This window comes from Manis pentadactyla, chromosome 8 (genome assembly GCF_030020395.1).
Source record: "Manis pentadactyla isolate mManPen7 chromosome 8, mManPen7.hap1, whole genome shotgun sequence".
Lineage (NCBI taxonomy): Eukaryota > Metazoa > Chordata > Mammalia > Pholidota > Manidae > Manis > Manis pentadactyla.
In genome coordinates this window covers 113,381,698-113,403,790 of record NC_080026.1, presented here as the reverse complement: position 1 = coordinate 113,403,790, position 22,093 = coordinate 113,381,698, and the positions used below count along the sequence as shown (strand labels likewise).

Below are 22,093 nucleotides of genomic sequence, written 5' to 3'. Positions count from 1 at the left end.
CTGATAGATACTCAGGAGGCATATGCTCTAATGCTGGCTGCAAGTTCTGTGCCAACTGACGATTTTCACTGTCCACTAACCATGCCAGAACTTTCATATATTTTTAAATATCAAGAAATTGAGTAAATAATAAAATCGACTGTCTTGCATAGAACTACTTAAAAGCACTACTGTTTATGAATAAAGGAAACATCAATTTTTCTTCCTAAATGCTTAGTTTTCTTGGGAAGTTAGATAAAAGGAGTAGAGGCAAAAATCCATCATTATTTCATGGCACTTAAAAACAGATTTTAGTACAAATGCCTAAATGACAGTAACTGATCCTATAAATAAATATAGTTTCTATATACATTCAGGAATGTCATACCTTTTCATCCGAGATAAATAATGTATAATAGATACGTAATATTATAGGAGTAAAACCAAATCAAGCAAAACCTAATCCTCAAATTTAAAATGTCTTTTTATTTTAGCAAAATGTCTATGATAGTCTGGAAACTACTGAGCCCCAACCATGGGTGGTTCCAGAACATTCCTTTTATTCTTTTGTCTCCTTTTAATAATCATCACCAAATTTACAGTGATGATTTCTATAATAACAACATCAGTTTCCAGAATATCAATATTCTCAAATGAGAAGTACATTGAGATTACAGCTTTATGCTAAAAGTATAAATCTAGCTGAAACTCAACTACTTCACTACTCTTTTATTTAATAAGGGCAATCAAGTATCAAACAGCTTCATTATATCTGTAGTCCAGATACAAACCTAAAAGAACTCAATTTTGTCACCTAATAATGTGTTTTGGAAACAAATGCAACTCAAAAACCTAAATTCCTTTTTTCTGCACACAAAATTAATTTTACCAAGCTGTGCATGTACATGCACACACACATACACACATACACATCATATGGACTTTAAAATGCTATTCATTTTTTGCCCCGAACACTAAGGACTCCAAAGAGGGGACAGAATGGCAAACATGACAGCATGATTGCATTCTGACAAAATATTTCATATCTCCTAAGGAAGAATTAATTTCACCTAGATACACTGAATTTCACTTAAATACCTAAATTGGTGGTTCAAGTTACAAAATTTACACTTTCAAAACATTTTAATAAACTTCGTTTCCCCCTAAACATTACAAATACATGCTTTAAAAAAAAATTTGAAGCACACAGAAAAACATACTTCCTCCCCTAAAACTCAGCATCCAGAGGCAGTCATTTTTTAGTTCACATTGTGGGGAATGTTCTTGTCTTTGCAGATAAATGTATGTATACAGGAATAAGGAAATAGAAACTTTTAAAGAAAAAAAAGCTAAGCAAATGGCCCACACAATATGAGTATTTTACCTAATAGACTTGCTTCCAGTGGAATCCCAGCCCTGCATCCCAACTAACCCCAAGCCCCTAAAATAAATACCCTGAAGCAAGAAAAATATCTCTGCTCAGTTATCAACTCTACACTGACCAAATTATTCCTGCCACACCTTCAATCAAGGAGGTACGCTAGCGACTAAAGGCAACAAATCATGAAGGGGATGAGAGAGCATGTTGTCTTATTCTAGCTGATTTTAAAGTTACCTTTTAAAACTTGCTCAAATATTTCCACCTGTTACATGGCTCTCAGGACTGCCTAAGCCCTAAATGCCACTTTGCAGAGGCTCCAAGTTGAGTCCATACATTGTTTTTATGATTGCAAATGGACAGATGGAAAAACTGAGGCTTTGCACACTCCTATAAAGATATGATGCCCTCAGTTTGTCTTTGCTAATGTGGGAAAACATTCTCCTCTCAGATTACCAGACCACCACCCCCTCTGCGCATTGCACACACACACACACACACACACACACACACACACACACACACACACACACACACAAAGAGAAAAAGAAAAAAGAGCAGGAAGTTTCACTTTGTTTCTTCTTACCTGGTACCCCAAAACCTCAAGGATTATGCTGATGATGGCACTATGAATGCAGTAACTAAGTCAGGGTTTTCACTAGTCTCTCTAAAAATTACCCAAAGAAAATCCTTGGGTTTTAAAATGGCCTGAAGAAGAAAGACACTACAAAACCATATAGATATTAAGCAAACACAGTCCTTTTTCTATGCTCATTTCCTAGATAAATCCCAAGTCTCATACAAAGTCACTCTTAAGTATCAGAAAGAAACAGATTACTGTTTGAACTCCCAGGCTCTAGCCAATGATATTTTTGGTCTCTTTGACTGACACATTTCATACAGTCTATTTCTTATTTTTTCTACATCTAAAGAGAAAATTATTCTTTTCTGTCAAGTTTCCCAAAGAATGACACTGTCAATAACCAATAGTGGGTGTTCACTCTATACATGTGAAAGTGGCAAGCAAGAATGCTTAAATTTTTTTTAAGAAAAAATAAACTCCACTACAGTCAAATGAAACAAACATAAGATAACCTCCCCAAACTCATGTTTTTAAAAAGCAGTTTTCTATTTTAAGAACAATTTGTTACCTAATAAATGAATTCAGCAAAGTTGCAGGATACAAGATCAATTTACAAAAATAAATTATATTTCTATATATAGTTGACTCTTGAACAACACAGGTTTGAACTTGCATGGGTCCAATAATACATGGAATTTTTTAAACAAGTATATTGGAAAAATTTTGGAAATACACAATAATTTGAAAAACATTTTTTCTCTAGCTCACTCTATTGTAAGAATACAGTATATAAAAAACATACCATAAAAATATGTATTCATTGACTGTTTATGTTCCCAGTAAGGCTTCTGGTCAACAGTAAGCTACTAGTTAAGTTTTGGGGAGTCAAAAGTTATATGCACATTTTCAACTGTACATGGGGTTAGCACCCCAACCCTGTTTAAAGGTCAACGGTCCTAACAATGAACAATCTGAAAATGAAATTAATGAAACAGTTTCATTTACAATAGTATCAAGAGTAAATTTATTCCTAAATATTTCATTTAGCAAAAGGATTGTAAGTAAGTACACTGAAAACTACAAAACATTGTTGAAGGAAACTAAAGAAGACCTACATAAATGGAAAGCTATCCCATATTCATGAATGGAAAATTTAATACTATTTTTAACACTGCACTACTCCCCAAACTGACCAATGCAATCTCATTCAAAATTCAAACTGCCTTTCTTGGAGAAATGGACAAGAAGATAAATGAAAAATTCATATGGAAATGCAAGGGACAACCAAGCCTACCATGAAAAGGAAGGACAAAATTGGCGAATTCCTACTTCTCAATTTCAGAACTTGTCATAGAGTTCATACCAGTGGTATGGCATAAGAAAGATCAATAGAATAGAATTTAGAGTCCAGGAATAAACCCTCACATTTATGGTCATCTGACTTGTGACAAGGATACCAAGACAATTCACGGGGGACCGAACAGTATTTTCAACAAATGATGTTGGAATAACTTGATTATCTACATGGAAAAGGATGGAGTTGGACCTCTACCTCACAACACATACAAAAATTAACTCAAAGTTGATTAAAGGCCTAAATGTAAGAGGTAAAACCATGTTTTCATATAAGGCTTATATGAAATATAACAAAATCTTGAAAATGAAAATTTGAAAATTTGAATGAAAATATAGGCATAAATCTTTAGGATCTTGGGTTGGGTAACGGCTTCTGAGAAATGACAATGAAAACAAAATAAGATGGAAAAAAAGAAAGAGATTAACTGGACTTCATCAAAATTGAAAATTCTCTACTTAAAAGAGAATTCTACTGCCCAAAAAGTGAAGACACACAATGGGGAAAAACACAAGCAAATCATATATCTGATAAGGAACTAGCAACCAGAATACATAAAGAACCCATACAATTCAATAATAAAAAGGCAAATAATCCCATTAAGAAATGGACAAGGATTCTGATTAGAATTTTCTCCAAAGAAATCTACAAGGAGCCAGTACATGAAGAGATACTCAATGCAATTAACCACTAGAGAAATGCAAATCAAACCCATTATGAGATACTACTTCACACCTACTAGGATGGCTATAATTGAAAAAAAAGAGTAAACAGAGTAGTCAAGGGCATGAAGAAATTCAGACTGTTGGTGGGAATGTAAAACGGTGCAGCCACTTTGGAAAAACCGGTTGGCAGTTTCTCAAAGAGTTAAAAATAGAGTTAGAATATAACCCAGCAATCCTACACCTAGGTATATATCCAAGAGAACTGAAAACATGTCCACACAAAAACATGTTTGCCAATATTAATAAAGCATTATTTATAACAGCCAAAAACAGAAATAGTCTAAATATTCATCAGCTGATAAATAGATAAAACAAAATGGAATATTATCTCACCATAAAAAGGAATGAAATACTGACACATCTTACAACATGAATGAACCTTGAAAACATTAAGCTAAGTAAAGAAACCAGACACAAAAGGCAACATTGCATATGATTTCATATACATGAAATGTCCAGAACAAGCAAATCCATAGAGAAAGAAGGTAGATTCATGGTTTCCATAGACTGTGGGGAATGAGGAATGAAGAGTGACTGCTAATGGGCACAGGCTTTCCTTCTGGAGTAATGAAAATGTTCTGGAAGTAGACAGTAGGAATAATTGCACAACTTTGTGCATACACTAAAAATCACAAAGTTGTACACCTTAAAAGAGGGTGAATTTAATGATATGTGAATTATATCTGAAGCTTTACAAATTTAAAAAGAACCATTTGTTTCAGCAGTAAAATGTTCCTAGGGAGAAATGGAACAATATGAGTTCCCCAATATGAAAAAAGGTTAGTTTTCCCAAGATCAGGACTCATGGTCTCAGCAGATTTGATTTTTTTCCAGATATGTTATCATATAAAGTTAAAGAGATTTTTTTTTCAGCCACTGGCTATGATCACCCTATCTTAACACATCAACAATTTTCACTTTTTCTGTGTTCCCTTTCAGTCCGTCCATATATTTATTTTTATGTATCTATGATCTGTGCAAAACAATTAGCATAAATTTTCCTATATGGCTACATGACCTTCAAAATTATGACTAAATTGTTAATTAGTTGACATCCAGAATTTTCTTAACCACTTCCCCTCATGCCCCCACCCTGGTATGTTAGATATTTATTTCCAATTTTTCACTATTAATGTTGCCATATACCTGCAACATTAAATGCCAACATAGCTCTTTTCTTCTCTTGAATTATATCACTGAATTGAATTAAGATTTCCAGAGGGAAAAAATTACTAAACCAAAGAGTGGGACATCTTTATGATTCCTGGGTTGTCTTCAAAAAGTTACAGGTTTACACTGTTATAAGCAACAATAACTTGTGATATTAGACATCATTTTTTATGCTTTTGATGTGATCAATGTTAAAAGATTTTATTAAAGCAACTTGAGATCTTCCTTTAGTCTTCAAACTTTGCTTGTTCAAGAGCTTCCAAAATCCGTGACCACTTGCTCTATTTCTTTTAAACTTTGTTGTCTTTTTCAGTCATTTATACTCAAGGAGAATGAAATACTTTCAATACTTTTAAACTCAGTATTCTTACTCTAAGGAGGGTAGAACATGTAACTGACTGTTCTGTTTTCCTTAAAAATATATATGTCTGCAGCCATCTTGCCAAGCAACATCAACTACCAGAAAAGTAACAGAGCCTAGAATTCAATCACAGTAAGGAAAAAAACCTACAATAATTAGCCACTTTCAAGATGTCAACATCCATAACAACCATGAACACACACATCCCAAGGTGTCTCTTGACCAGCAATCCTTGTCTAGAGAAAGACCAAGAACAACAAAGAGCCTAGAGAATCATCACAATAAAAATAATGGTTAACTGAGCACTAAGTGTCAGGTACTATTAGAAACATTTTTACATTCATTATCACATTAGTTCTTACTAAGGACCCAATGAGTCAGACAATATCCCATTTTACTGTGGAGAAAACTGGAGCTTAAAGAGGGTAAGTTACTTGTCCAAAGTAGAACCAGGAAGAGCACATTTGTCTTAACCTTTGCATTGGCAAATGGTAGCCTCTCCACAGGACAAGAATTCCAAAGAAGAAACATTCCCAACTAGGTCTGACAGCAAGGGGGCGGTTAAGTATGAAGAAATGAGAATCTCACCACCATTACAGCAGTATTTATAATCAATGGTAACACTAAAAATAAAAGAGGGGAGAGTCACATTCCTATTATCTCCATCAACCCTTAAGCCAGCCTCATAAGCATACCATCCACAGACGGTGCCTGTTACCGGCCCCCTAGCTCCCCCTTCCAAAGCATGCCACCCTTAAGATCCCTCTATACAGACATTCTGGAACTGCCAGTATATGTGATGCTGAAAGAATGCTTCTTACTGTCTGTGCTTTTCAGTGTTGGTAGGACTGGGCGTTTCTTGTTTGTGTTCTAAGAAAAAAATGAAAGGACAATACTAAAATAAACTGTACTCAACCCTAGCCATTCATTCCCATGTATTCTTTTCAACAAATAGTCTTTACATGTCATGCAAATATTCCTAGAACTGAAGTGTACTACCAATAAAATATATGCATTTAGAGGAAAGGGCCCTTAGAAATATACTACTTTACACATAACTAAAGTAAACATATAAGTAGAGTCCAAAGGTTTGTTCTTAAAAGTTTAAGTAGTTCAAGAACAAGTAAAACCATAAAATATTATGTTGGCTTAGTCGATTTTGTTGGTTTTCCTGGTTAATGGTAATTTGTGTATAGACACTAACAATTAAAATTAACTAATCCCTCAGGGTGGTTTGGAATGTTTCAGAATTGAAATAATTCTGAGGCCCTTTGGGAGAAGAAGGCAGGTGGTGTGTAATCCCCATAAAAAAATTTTAAATAAGGAAACAAGAGAAAAAGCAGAACAAGATCCTTTCCTATTTTGTCCAAATCAATACTAAGTCAGAGCCAGCATTCAATTATGGTGCCTCTCGACCTAAAAGGCTATGCTCAGGCTTCCATGATCCTATAACACAAACAACCTCAAAAAATCAGGCATGAGTCTCTGTAAAAATATAACTTACATCCTTAAAAAAAAAAACAGAAGAAAAGGGCACATTGATGCATGAATAGGACACATACTTCAAATGCTCTGATAACTATTTCAATGGAAAATGTAGAGACCTGCACTGTGAACAAAATGAAAAGAGCCAAGGAAGTTTCACCCTAATGTCCCAAATCCAAACTTCATTATTCTCCTAGAAAAAACAACCAAAGGAAAGTACATCATTCACAGCTATCCAAAACAAGTTAGAGCAAAAGAAATACCATGTATTTAACTACCTCACACTTCAAGTAATCTCAGTATCCATTTTCTAAAATACCCTCCTAACCTAAACTCAGAGTAATAAAAAAAAAAACCTCAAAGTAATAAGCTAAAATCAACAGAGTTCACACATTCAGAATTATTTTCTGTGAACGAAATACCTGTCAAAGATGACTGGAATCCAGGATATCAGAAAAACTGACATCAAAATCACAAGACAAATAAAAACCAATGGCAAACCTGAGTATCTGCTTTTTCAATGATGCCTGGTGACAGCTAAAGGTATCTTTAACTCGGGACCAGAGGACCTACTTTGGGAGTGGAAGGAACTCCAATCTAGGGTCAGGGACATGGGTTCGGTCCTGCAGATGCTATGGCTAGGTGGAGAGCCCTAAGCAAGCGACTTAACTTTCTCTCCATCTCAGGGTTTATCTTCCTTATCTAGAGGCTGACTACACCAATGTTCCCTAAACTCCCACCTAACCATAAGAATTACCTCAAGGTAACTGTTGCTCCAGGGTACCCCTTCCCTAAAGATAATGGTTCAGGAGGTCTCTGAGAGGCCTAGGACCTTATTCTTAATAAGTAATCCAAGTAGTTCTTATCATCTGGTAATTTCACAAACACTGGACTAGATCCTCAACCTGCCTGCCTTCCACCTGTGATTCTATACTATCTGGATATTTCCTAATGACGTTTTAAAAACATGCAAAATTATAATAGTTTAACATGTGGTACTGAGCAAAATAAACAACATGCAAGATCACAGCAACAAATACATCCACCCCACACCATTCATACCTTTAAAGACCAATAAAAAATCCTCCCAGATTCTAGGCAAGTGGAACACTTTTTTGGGAGTAAAAGGGTTTTAATATTAAACCCTCACCACATTAATATGGAAAAACTTGTGTTCCAGGAATAGAGAAAATTGTATACCTAATGTTTTAAGTGGAAACTACACATTGCATTCTTCCCTTAACCTTATCTGGTGATCCTACATGTTCCTAGCTAAATAGAGAAAAAAACTAGAAAATAGCCTGGTCAAGTCCCTAGCAACTTAAAAAACAGCCGACTCTGCATTACTGGAATGCAACTGTTGCAAAGCTAAAAGAAGCAAAAGAAAAAAACAATTAACTGGTTGCTAATTGTTCAACCCCAGTGTAGTCAAGTGGGTGGCCAAGAGTCTAGCGTTTTGTTAGGAAGATCCTGTCAGGTCAATGGAGAGCCTCTAGTGTCCTTCTGCACACAAAGGGAGCAACCTTAACTTTAACTTTTCTTTCCTCTACACTATTTTGCTTTAGACAGTTTTCTAAAATTCTCATAATCCTCTAGTGGGATTGACTTTAATTCTCTTATTTAGATTTATAAGTAACTACAAAACTAGCAAAAGAAAAAGAAAGACTGAGTGCATGGAGCACAGAGGGGCAGCGCTGTAAAGGATGTTCATTAGCAACCAATTATTATATAGGTGGTACAAAGAAAGGAAATAAAAGCAAGATTAAAACACAAAACTGAGTTTGAGTCACCACTGCAACAGAAACAGGTAAGAAACCGAGAGTGAAACATTACTGCATACTTTGGCCATTGGAAAAACAGTTGTAGACTAGTCCACTAGAGCCGCACACTGGCACACCATGTTAGTGTAACATATTTTCAAAGCGAAACTTGATGCTTGGTGTGGAAATAGAATTCTTTAGATTTAGGATCACAAAGGCCAAAAAATTGATTTGTTTTAATGGCAAAGGTGGAGACACCAATTATTACATACAACATCACACATGTACTGGGTTTAAAGCCATGTATATTTCAATATATGTCAGTGTTCAAAGCCCAGGAAGCTCTGAGGCCATGTTTTGAGAAAAGACCAAACCTCGTACTCAATAAAACAGAAATGTAAAATCAGGCTCAAGGGGTCCAGTGTAACAGAGTGGTTAAGAGCACAGTTCGGCTGTCATGAAGACCCAAGTTAAAATCACAAATCAATTTACTGTGTGACCTTGAACAAATAATTTAAGCTAAGCCTCAATTTCCTCATTTGTAAAATGGAGATAAATGCTTCACTGAGCCATTAGGAGATTTAAACAAGGTGATTCATGAAAAGCATTCAGCCCTGTACCGGGCACAGTAAATAAACAAGTAATAATAATAAGCTAACTGTGAAATAGCATAATTACTGCCTTTCAACCTCAAGTAAAACTAAGTTTTCTGGTAACCAGGCAAAAAGTTCTAACCATTAGAAAGAAGGCATTCACACATATTTATATAAAGGTAGCTTTTCATTGCTTTCCACATTACAGAAGCTTAACCCCTCCTTAGTGAAGATAATTCAGACTAACGATATACAGCTATATTCAGGAAGGGCTTCAGTGCAGACATTCTTAATTAGGAAGGATAATTTTCAACGAAATCTGGATCAATGATCTAGCCAGTTGTGGGGAGTTGCCATACCTATTGTTAGAAGAAAGGAAAAGATAGGAAGAAAAAGCCTTTAAACCATCCCACACACCAATAATAGGTTGACTGCTCATTCACATTATTTCACAATTCAATTAGAAAATGAAGAAGGAAAAGAAAGCCAGGTGAAATATTTTCACTCAAACATGAGAAAAAACTAACACAGCTTGTTGGTAGGGTTAAAATGACCAAACTCATCAAAAAAAGATTAAGAAAGGGAAAGTGAAAAATCAATTATTCCTATGTTTAAGTAACAGACACTCACTCTACCCTTTTAAGATCATCTGCAACCAACTGACTTTGCCTGATCTTCTGAATATGCCACTAGCCTGAATGTAAGTTTAACTTGTACTCTCTTCTTAACTAAATACATCATTCCAGTTAAGGACAAAAATAAAATCCTGTGCATTATTATTTTTCTAGAATTCATGGGGAAATATCAGTAATTCAATCATTTAAAGAGTACATTTCAACAAAGTCACTGAGAGCTAACATGGAGGAAATGTTCCCTGTGAAAATAAATCACAGGAAATAAATAGGATTATTGCTCAAGGACAACCAAAAACAATTTTCAAAATAAGGCAAATCTTGAAATTGTGAGTGAGGGGCAAGATTAATGAGTTGTGAGGTGAAAACTAAATTCTCAAAAGAAAAAAGACTTCAGCAGATAGTACATACCAGTGCTAACAATCCATCAGTAGATGTGCAAAAATTATGAATTAAAAAAAATCATAGCATAAATTATCTCTCAGTATAGCAAAACTTAGCAATGGGAAGAAAATTAAGTATTTCAGAGCCATTTTCAAGCACCTTTCTATATTTGAAATATTGCAAAATGAAAGAAGAGCCCGGTTTGATGCTCCAATTAACAACTTAGCAGTGAAAGACTAATGACACTCCTGAAAGAGGCTGTCACGTAGAGATAGTGGACATTTTCTTTTTACTGTTTACGAATCCAGAAGAATCTGCTTCTGCTTTTAAATGTGCATTACCTATCTCAGAAGCATATTCTGCTCTATTCCTTTATCTGAAAATTACTGCAATGTGATCCCATTTCAGAGAGGACACAGTCAGCCAGGAAAATGGAATGAGGGCAACCACAATTTCAAGAGGATGTTCAGATCATCATACCCAGTGAGCTGTCACCACTCACACATGACCTTTTTCAATGGAAAGACCATTATTGGTGACCAGAATTCTATTTGAAGAATAGCCTAGTTTTGAGGATTACCAGTTCATTAAAGGTTACACACACACTTTAACACCTGCACATACACTAGCATCTTAGCAATTAAACAGCCTAGCACCCCTTGGTTTTTAAGTATTAATATCAACTACTTAACTGGAAACTTTTTTAAAAATAGAGTTTCTGAATGGTGGTAAGGGTTGCTATTTACCTGCCCATTTCAGTGTAAACAAACAAAAAACACCACAGTGCAAGAAAGGTGAGCACATAGACCGCATTTCTCTTCCCTGTTAAAAGTCCCTGGAACAGTGAACGTTGAACTTGGAGACATACTTCAATTTAATATACCAGGTGGTCAAGGTTAAAAAGAACAGTTTTAAACTAGAAAGACGTCTAGGTAATAGATAAACCACAATAGAAGGATCTGTACCATTGTTAAGGGTTCAAGCTTGCTGCCAAAATCACATGGGGTTTGGGAAATTTTATTTGCTGTCACGTAAATGTAAACAAAGCTAGCTAAGATAGCCTCATAAAAGGTTAACTTACCTCTAGTCTTTCTGAGTTATTTATTAATAACTTTAGGTTGGTTTTTTTAAGCCCTCTTTTCTAGCTAAAGCAAGTCACATTCAAATGGGTGAATGTTTTTGGTGATACTTGTCTTACCCCTCAAAGGCAGACCTCAATCTTCCCCACAGATCGCCAGACAAGCCGAAAAAGCTATGGAAAATGCACTTCCAATCTCTGAAACATTTCACTGAACGTTTTAAGGAGGAAGCAAAGGACTGCACTGGGCTTAGAAAAGCTATTTAAATATTCTCCAAATGTCTGTGATTAATACATGTCAACCAAATGGCATAGCATGGCATTAGCCAGCCCCTACTTAGCCTTCCCACTCAGAACCCAGGCAACAAATGCAGCAACCCCCTCGAGACGACGGGGGTAGGCATCCTGCACAGAAAGAAAGAAGCCTGCTTTTTGATATGGGAAAAAGCAAGTGATGGCAATTTTGTGCCTTTAAAGAATCTAGAAGCGCTTACTAATTCAATCCTTCCCCAAATCCATGCCACCCTTTCAACTTTGCAATTAAGAGAAAGGAGAAATTCCGGTCAACTCGCCTTGAGGGGGTTGGTCTGAGGAGTAGGGAGGGCTCAAGTAGGGAGGAGGACGGAGAGAGAAAGAGCAAGCCAATGAAAGTTACAAAATTTCCCACCTTTCTTAAATTCTTCCAGCATAGCGTCCAACTTGGTGTCATTGAAAACAAAATGCAAGGGGTGGTTATAAAATTTAGTGATGGTTTTCAGGGGAGTACAGTCATCTGGATCCACGAAAGCCAAGTCTTTGACAAAGAGGAGGTCCACAATGTTGGAGCGCTCCCCCTCAAATACTGGAATGCGAGTGTAGCCGCTCTCCATGATCTCCGACATGGTATTGAAGTCCAGGATGGCTTCCCCGGTGATCATGAAACAGTCTCGGAGGGGAGTCATCACGTCCTCCACTGTCTTGGTGCGGAGCTCCAGAGCCCCTTGGATGATGTTCAGCTCCTCCTTAACGAGGTCGTTGTAGGGGTCGGTGACCCGGAGCATCTCCAGCAGCTTTTCCCGGTTATAGACGGTGCCTATCTCCTGGCCCAGGACGCAGTCCAGCAGCTTGCTAACCGGGTAAGAAGCAGGGAAGGTCATCATCATGAAGAACTTGGTGAGGAAAATGGTGTTGGCCCCTACTGCCAGGCCATGCCGGGAGCAGATGGCCTGCGGCACGATTTCCCCGAAGATGACGATGCCGATGGTGGAGACCACCACCGCCACGAGGCCTGAGCCGGCGATGTCGTCAAGCAGGATGGTGAGCGTGGTGTTGACCAGCACGTTGCCCAGCAGCAGCGAGCACAGCAGGTAGTTGCCCTGCCTGCGCACGGGCTCGATGCGCTTGGCGTAATTCTTCTCCTTCTCCGTGCCGCAGTTCTGCACGATGCGCAGCTCCATCGGGTCCAAGGCCATGAGCCCCAGGTTAAGGCCGCTGAACATGCCCGACAGGCACAGAAGCAGCGAAATAAAGATCACCTGCAGCCAGAAGGGCAGCAGGGACTTCCTCTCCTCGCCCACTATCATCTTGGTGTCCTCGCCGTCGTGGTAAATCCAGGTGGTCTCGGCCCAGGGGGGCGGCGGGAGCCCGGCCACTCCCGAGCCGCCCTTGCCCCCGACCGCGCCACCCACGGACCCCGGGCCGCCGGTGCCCAGCGCTGGCGTGGACAGCGACGTGCACAGGTAATAGGACTTGCTCTTCTCCATCTTGCGCAGCGGTTTGATCTCGATCTCAATGATGCCCGAGGTGCGGCGGTTGAGAACGATGTAGGGCTGGATGATGATGTCTGAAGTGCGGATGCCGCAGCGCTGGGGACCGCTGTCCGGCTCTGGCGAAGCGGCGCCTCCGAGCCCGCGCTCGCCGGAGCTGTGGCGCTGCCGCTCTTCCTCGGTGAAAGCGATGCGGGACCACGTCTCGTTGTTGATGTTCTGCCCATACACCCGCAGCTTGACCCGGGTCCGCTCGCTCACCCGCAGCGCCCCCCCTTCCATGAATGACACGTCGTTCGTGTCCTCCAGCCGCAACCCGATGATCACGGTCTCCTCGGTCTCGCCCGCCGCCGCGCAGCCGCCCGCGCCGCAGCAGCAGCTCAGCAGCAGCAGCGGCAGCAAGCGCCCCGCCGCCGCCTGCAGGACCCCCCGACCGCGGGCACTGAGGCTGCGGCGCGCCGCCATCTTCCAAGTGGGCAGTGCGGCGGCTGCCTGCCCGCCCGCCATCTTTACTTCGGGTTCACAAGCGCCACAGCCAATCATAGGGTGGCTGCTCTAGCTGCAGCTTCATCCTTTCCACCCGGCGGCGCGAGCGCAGGCACCGACGCCTGGGCAAGACTGCGATGGAGCGTCTGCACTTAGAGCTCAGCGGCCCGCCTCCCTGCCTGACACTGACACGGCCCCCCACCAGCTGAGAAACCTGGAGGCTAGCGGGAGGAGAAAGGGGCGGGGGAAGAGCTAGCCGCTCCAGCGAGAGGCAAGCCAACCAGCCAATCATAAACGGGCGCCCGTCCCCCCAGTCAGGGGGCTGGGGTGGGGGCGTGGCCGTGAGTGGAGCCGCGGACCAATGGCAAGGTAGATGGGTGGAGCGATGGGCGCCACTGTCCTCAGCACGCCAAGTTTCCAACTGAAAAGCGCGTGACTCTTGTGTATGTGCGAGGGGAGGAGGTGTGGCCAGCTGGGGCCCGAAAGCCAATCACAGATGAGAGCTGAACGAGGGTGGGCGGGGCCTCCCGTCTAACTGCCAATGAGAAGGAACTGTCCGCGGGTACGACTCTCCCTGAGGGGCCTCGGTAGTAGATCCCAGCGTCTGGGTTGGCAGAGTTGAGCTAAAGTATAAAGTACTGAGGCGCTAGGGAATCTGTTCCCGCTGCCCTTCGTTGCCCGCTCCCCAGTGTTCATTGCGGGTGTAGAGAGGGTTGCCATAGTGGTCTGAAAGCTAAGGACGGCTTGAGATGCGTATTAGCCGAAAAAGAATCCAGGACACGACCCAGCCACCCACCTCTACTCGTGCGCACCGCTCCGCCTGCAGAATACACAAGCAGAGGTCTGTGGCCCCAAGCACCCATTGAACCCACTCCTGTGGAGCCTTTCACCGCTAAGGGATGCTCGGGCTCTGCAGCTCGCGGTCAGGTGGCGCCACCTGTCGGCCACATGGGCAACCTGCACTCTCAAGGTCCACCGCAAACCCAAAAGGTGTGCGGAAGTGGGGAGGTCAGAATGAAGCAGTTTCTCCATCCTCCAGGTCGTAAGAATCCTCTCACTATACTAAGGAGCTGTGGTAACTAAAACAGTATGGTACTGGCATAAAAACACACATAGATCAATATAACAGAGTAGAGCAGAAATAAGCCCACACATATAAAATTAATTTATGATAAAAGAACCAAGAATATACAATGGGGAAAGGGTAGTCTCTTCAGTAAGTAGTGTTGGGAAAACTAGACCATCTTATACCATAAACAATAATTAATTCAAGATGGATTATAAACTTAAAGGTAAGACCTGAACCATCAAAATTCCTAAAAGAAAACATAAGGGCAAGCTCCTTTTCATTGGTCTTGGTAATGTTTTTTTGGATCTGACTTCAAACACAGGGAAACAAAACCAAAAATAAGCAATTAAAACCTTCATCAAACTAAAAAGACTGCACAGCAAAGGAAACCATCAACAAAACAAAAAGGCCACTTACTGAATAGGAGAAGATACTTGCAAATCATATATCTGATAAGGGGTTAATATCCAAAATATATAAAGAACTCATACGACTCAACAACCACACATACAAAAAAACCTGATTAAAAAATTGGCAGAGGATTTAATTAGACATTTTCCCAAAGAAGACATACAGATGACCAACAAACACATGATTAGTTGAACATCACTATCAAGGAAATGCATACCAGTCACAATGAGACAGTACCTCGTGCCTGTTAGAATGGCTACTATCAAAAAGACAAGAAATAACAAGCAACAAAGAGAATGTGTAGAAAAAAGAACCACCTATTCCACTTCTGGGTATTTATCCAAAAAATATGAAAACACTAATTCAAAAAGATATACAAATCTCTTATGTTCATTAAAGCATTATTTACAATAGCTAAGATGTGGAAACAACCTAACTGTCCATCAATGGATGAGTGGATAAGGAAGATGTGGTATATGTATGCAGTATAATACCACTTGGCCATAAAAGAGAAGAAAATCTTACCATTGCTGCAATATGTATAGAACTTGAGGGCATTATGCTAAGTGAAATAAATCAGATGTGAAAGAGTATCTCGCCACGACCCTCCTTACCCAGAATGACTCAGGAGCCACAGGCCCACGCAAAAGACTTTATTATCTGAAGGAGAGAGTGGCTGCCCCCAGAGGGGGGTCGGGGGAGAGAGAGAGAGAGAGGGAGCAGAGGGACAGAGAGACAGACAGAGACAAAGAGAGAGAGAGGGCAGCAGCGTGGTACGTTTCATTGTGGCGGAACCGCTCCGCCGGTTGCCTTTGGGGAGGGTCGGGATGTTTAGAGGTAAGGCGGGGTAAACCCAGGCAAGCCCAGACATAATTCTCACCGGCTTATGTGCTTGGGACCATGGGGCAAATGGAGGATAAATTATTATATCCTTACAAGATGAAGAAAGACAAACATGATTTCACTCATATATGGAATCTAAAAAAATGAAACAAAAACAGATACAGAGTACAGATTGGAGGTTAACAGAAGGGAAAGGGGTTTGGGGGTGGGTAAAATGGATGAAGGGGCTTAATTATATGGTGGTGGATGGTAGCTAGACTTAAGCTAGTAATCACTTTGTAATGTACAAATATAGATTTATAATGTGCACCTGAAACTTATATAACATAATATACCAATTTTACCTCAGTTACAAAAAAAGAATCCCCTTAAATTCTTGGCTGAAAATATATTTTTCCTGGACCCCATCCCATTCTTACTTAAGGGGTAAGAACCAGGAATCTCTATTTCTTACAGGCACCCAGGCAAATTTGGGAAATGGGAGGGGGCAGCTATCCTAAGCACACCCATTAAGGCTCATTCTTTTTTTTTACTAAGGTATCATTGATATACAATCTTATGAAGGTTTCTCATGAGCAACATTGTGGTTTCAACATTCACCCATATTATCAAGTCTCCCCCCACTGCAGTCACTGTCCATCAGGGTAGTAAAGTGCTATAGACTTATTACTTGTCTTCTCCGTGCTATACAGCCTTCCCCGTGACCTACCTTTATTATGTGTGTTAATTATAATGCCCCTTAATCCCCTTCTCCCTCCCTCCCTACCCTTCCCAACCCCTTCCCTTTGGTAACCACTAGTCTCTTCTTGAGTCTGTGAGTCTGTTGCTGTTTTGTTCCTTCAGTTTTGCTTTGTTGGTATACTCCACAGATGAGTGAAATCATTTGGTACTTGTCTTTTTCTGCTTGTCTTATTTTACTGAGCATAATACCCTCTAGCTCCATCCATGTTGTTGCAAATGGTAGGATTTGTTTTCTTCTTATGGCTGAATAATATTCCATTGTGTATATGTACCACATCTTCTTTATCCATTCATCTACTGATGGACACTTAGGTTGCTTCCATATCTTGGCTATTGTAAATAATGCTGTGATAAACATAGGGGTGCATATGTCTTTTTGAATCAGGGATCTTGTTTTCTTCAGGTAAATTCCTAGGAGTGGAATTCCCAGGTCAAGTGGTATTTCTATTTTTAGTTTTTTGAGGAACCTCCATATTGCTTTCCACAATGGTTTATATTCCCACCAACAGTGTAGGAGGGTTCCCTTTCTCCACATCCTCACCAGCATTTGTTGTTCCTTGTCTTTTGGATGTTGGCAAGGCTCATTCTTAGTCACACTGACCAAACCCTACTAGGTTCATAGGTGGCTCAGCAGAAAAGAATCCTGAAGAACTAGCTCCCCAGGACTCCCAAGCCCACTGTATCTCGAGACACGGGAGCACAGCAACTGCCAAATTGACTTTTTCTTGCAATGTAAACACCCCAAAATTAATTGCTGTCTTATTTTTTTATATTCTGCAAGCACATTTTTCCTCCCTTTTTGTTAACCAATCAAACGTTTCTGATTCATTTCTAATAGGGGTGATTGCAGCAGCCTCTCCTCTTCTATACCTGTCCCCTTCCCTTCTCAACCCGGCAGCCTGAGTGGTTTTCTTAAACCAGATCCTGTTGCTTTTTTGTTTGAAAACCTCCTATGGCTTCCCATCTCACCACAACAAAGCCACAATACCTACAACATCCAACAAGGCTCTAAAGGGTCTGCTGCCTCCCCTTGTTTCTCTGACCTCATTACCTGCCACTCCAGCCACTTTCTCCTAGCTGCTTCTCATTCATTCTGGGGATGCTCCCTGGGAGTGTGTGTATGTGCTATTTGTTTCCTGTGCCTGGGCTTTCTTCCTCCAGATGTCAGCACAGCCCATCAGTTCCCCTCTCAAAGGTCACCTGTTTTTTAAAACTTGTGAACATTCCCTGGACTCTGTCTCTGCTTTATTTTCCTTAATTTATCTGTCTCCTTCCACTAGAACTTGAGCTTCCCAAGGGCAAGGATTTTGTTGGTTTTGTTCATCACTGTATCACCAAGGCCTAGAATAGTGGTAGATGTTTAAAACAATACTGTAGAATGTTAGGGAAATGAAAGAATTTTTATTCTGATTATTTCAAGAAATGTCCCCAACTCTAGTTTGCAGCCCTTCAGTTTCTGGTGCTGCATTTCCCACTCCCAATTCTCTTACTTCTCTATTTGAAATACAGGTTCAGATGAAAAAAAACCTGATTCACAGACTTGGCATGCATTTTTAAAAACAGCATTTTCAAAGTTTAGAAGAAAAAGAAGTTGAGATGTGTAGGGATATCTGACAAAGGTTAAAGATGACTATGGTCTTTCTAAGTCAGCTGATTGAAAATGAGACTGTTTTAACTTCATAAAAAGTGTGAGTACAAGGGTGTTTGAGGGAGCTAAGAGGGAAGATAATTAAAGGCTCTCAAATACTGAATATACACTTCTGTAATAAGAGTGTGGAGAAGGAGGTGGGGGAGAGCTGGCCAAACCTACAGACATTCAGAGAAAGCAAGAACAGGAAAGTGTGGCATTTAGCAATTCAGAAACAAGTTATAAATTCAGGATTTCATAGCAAAAATGTCATAAAAGGATCCAACATGACAATTTACAATGTAAAATAAACCAAGTTCAAATTCACACAGGGGATTGCTGAGTGATGTTTATCCTGGGTGGTATGGGGGTGGGGGTTGGGGTCATATTCTTCATGTATGCTCAAGACACAGAGCAATCTAGATACCCAAGCCAAGTAATTTTTCCTTAGCAAGAAGGATCTTTCAAGTTTGTAGGCTTTTTAGTTCAAGGAGTAATCCTCCCTTCAGTGAGGGCTGCTGGTGCAGGCTTATCATGACTTCCAGGGGCCACCCCGTCTATCTGTCCATATGAAAGGAGGTCAAGGGCAACTTGCTTCTAGGGATCTCTCTAAGTCTGGAAGAAGAAAAAAAAAAAGGAAACTGAATTCTGATCATATGCCACCTCCAGAAAGGGTTACAAAAGGCCTAAGATTGGACAGAAGATTCAAGATGGCAGCATGAGAGGTGAGACAGAGAACTCCCCCCAAAACCACAGATAGTGTGAAAATACAGTTAACACAACTAACCCTACAATAGCAACAGGAAAGAAGGCTGAACCAGACTGCATACAGACCTCACCACCAGAGCAGACCTCACAAAACATGGTAACATAGCAAAGCCTTGATCTGGTGGGACCCAGGCCCTTCCCCCACCCCAGCTTACTGGCAGGAGAAAGAGAAATGGAGCAGGGAGAGGGTGGAAGCCTGGGACTGCTGAACACCCAGCCCTGGAGGTCTGCTTTGTGAGACCTTTGAGGTACATTGTGTGGTGCTCTAGAGGCTGGGGAGCTGGGACAGGTAGAGTGCTTCAGAGACAGATTCTGGCCAGTTGTGGAGGACAGGATCCACACCTGGCCGCTCTGGGGCAAGGGAAAGGCAGGTGGTCTGAGAGGCTTCCTAGTAGTGAGAGGGCTGCTGAAGGGGCAGGGTTTGCATGGAGCTTGCTGCACAGGAGAAGGGATAGGGGGACAAGGTTGTCTGGGTGTGCTCTGCCCAGCAGATTGGGAACTTTGAGGAGCTTCAGGCACTCCATCCCCCTGGCTGCCTACTCAGCTCTGAGGCCCCCCCCACTGTGACACACAGCCTGCCGAGCCTTCCTACTGGCCTGATGGCACCCGTTCACAAACCGGCAGTCACTGCACTGAAGTCAGGCCAGCCAGAGGGAGGCCCCACCTACAATAGCTAGAGACACAAAGCACAGAGGCTTACTCCTGTGTGCTCAGCTCACTGGCTCTGATACTGTAGACAGGAATGGCAGACAGGAATCAGGAAACAGTTCTTTCCTCCCCCCAGGCACCAGCTCCACTCCCCTATGACCCCAACCTCACTCTAGGGGCTGAGCAGCTCCAGAGACTGGAGCTTCTGGGCACTAGTGGACACCACACAGAAATATGAAACGCCAAAAGAACATGGTTCAGACCAAAATCTCACAAACGCCAGAAAAAGGGCAAAAATGAAACTGAACTCACCAATCTTCCTGAAAGGGAGTTTAAAATTAAAATCATAAACATGCTTATGGAGGTACAGAAAAATATTCAAGAACTCAGGAACATATTTAAGATGGAGATTCAATCATTAAGAAATTCCACATCTGAAATGAAACATACAATGGAGGGATTTAAAAGCAGATTAGATGTACTAGAAGAGAAGGTAACTGGAATGGAAATTAGAGAAGAGGAATACAAAGAATTTGAGGCACAGAGAGAAAAAAGAATCTCTAAGAATGAAAGAATATTGAGAGAACTGTGTGACCAATCCAAAAGGAACAATATTCACATTATAGGGGTCCAGAAGAAGAAGAGAGAGAAAAAGGGATAGAAAGTGTCATTGAGGAGGTAATTGCTGAAAAATTCCCCAATCTGGGGAAGGAGATAGTCTCTCAAGCCATGGAGGTGCACAGATCTCCCAACACAAGGGACCCAAGGAAGACAATATCAAAACATATAATAATTAAAATGGCAAAGATCAAGGATAAAGACAGACTTTTAAAAGCAGCTAGAGAGAGAAAATAGATCATATACAAAGGAAAACCTATCAGGCTATCATCATATTTCTCAACAGAAACATTACAGGCCAGAAGGGAGTGGCATGATATATTTAATGCAATGAAGCAGAAGGGCCTTGAACCAAGAATACTCTACCCAGCAAGGTTATCATTTAAATTTGAAGGAGGGATTAAACAATTTTCAGATAAGCAAAAGCTGAGAGAATTTACCTCCCACTAAGCACCTCTACAGTGCATTTTGGAGGGACTCCTATAGATGGAAGTATTCCTAAGGATAAACAGATGTCACCCAAGGGATAGACAAAGAGTACAGAATATGATTCATAACATATAAAAAATGGAGGTGGAAAAAAAAAGAATCTTTAGGTTGTGTTTGTAATAGCATACAAAGTGAGTTAAATTAGACTGTTAGATAGTAAGGGAATTACCCTTGAACCTTTGGTAACCATGAATCCAAAGCCTGCAATGGCAATAAGAACATACCTATCGATAATCATCCTAAATGTAAAAGGTCTGAATGTACCAATCAAAAGATATAGAGTCACTGAATGGATAGAAAAACAAGACCCAACTATATGCTGCCTATAAGAGACTCACTTCAAACCCAAAGACATACACAGACTGAAAGTAAAGGGATGGAAAAAGATATTTCATGCAACTAATACAGAGAAAAGAGCAGGAGATGCAGTTCTTGTATCAGACAAAATAGACTTCAAAACAAAGAAAGTAACAAGAGACAAAGAAGGACATTACATAATGATAAAGGGGTCAGTCCAACAAGAGGATGTAACTATTATAAATACCTATGCGCCAACACAGGAGCACCTACATATGTGAAACAACTACCAACAGAATTAAAGGGGGGAATAGAATGCAGTATTCATTTTAGGAGACTTTAACACACCACTCGCTCCAAAGGACAGATCATCCAGACAGAAAATAAGTAAACAGACAGAGGCACTGAACAACATATCAGAACAGATGGACCTAACAGACATCTACAGAACACTCCATCCAAAAGCAATAGGATACACATTCTTCTCAAGTGCACAGGAAACATTTTCAAGAATAGATCATATACTAGGCCACAAAAAGAACCTCAGTAAATTCAAAAGGATAGAAATTGTACCAACTAGCTTCTCAGATCACAAAGTTATGAAACTAGAAATAAATTACACAAGGAAAATGAAAAAGTCCATAAACACGTGGAGGCTTAATAATATCCTCCTAAATAATCAACAGATCAATGACCAAATAAAAACAGAGATCAAGCAATATATGGAGACAAATGACAACAATAATCCAACAACGCAAAATCTGTGGGACACAGTAAAGGCTGTGCCAAGAGAGAAATATATTGCAATACAGGTCTACATCAGGAAAGAGGAACAATCCCAATGAACAGTCTAAACTCGCTATTAATGA

General features: G+C 40.5%; 2 protein-coding genes across 10 annotated transcripts in view; both read right to left on the bottom strand.

Annotated features, from left to right (window-relative positions):
• CNNM2 (cyclin and CBS domain divalent metal cation transport mediator 2) overlaps window positions 1-14,334 on the bottom strand; it is a 151,786-nt gene extending 137,452 nt beyond the window's left edge. For 2 of the 9 annotated variants that reach the window (XR_008998996.1, XM_036898862.2), the window contains exon 1: window positions 12,150-14,329. Coding sequence is in view for 8 of the 9 variants with exons in the window: in XM_036898862.2 (XP_036754757.1) it covers window positions 12,150-13,770 (1,621 nt within the window). In the remaining variant the exon portion in view is untranslated. Of the gene's footprint in view, window positions 1-6,371; window positions 6,421-12,149 lie in introns of all 9 variants that reach the window. The other 7 variants (XM_036898863.2, XM_036898859.2, XM_036898861.2 and 4 more) reach the window with 7 other exon arrangements.
• Window positions 14,335-16,958: 2,624 nt separating this feature from the next.
• AS3MT (arsenite methyltransferase) overlaps window positions 16,959-22,093 on the bottom strand; it is a 38,938-nt gene continuing 33,803 nt past the window's right edge. The window contains exon 11 of the mRNA XM_036898405.2: window positions 16,959-19,019. Coding sequence (XP_036754300.2) covers window positions 19,014-19,019 — 6 coding nt within the window. The 3' untranslated portion in view covers window positions 16,959-19,013. The remainder of the gene's footprint in view (window positions 19,020-22,093) is intronic.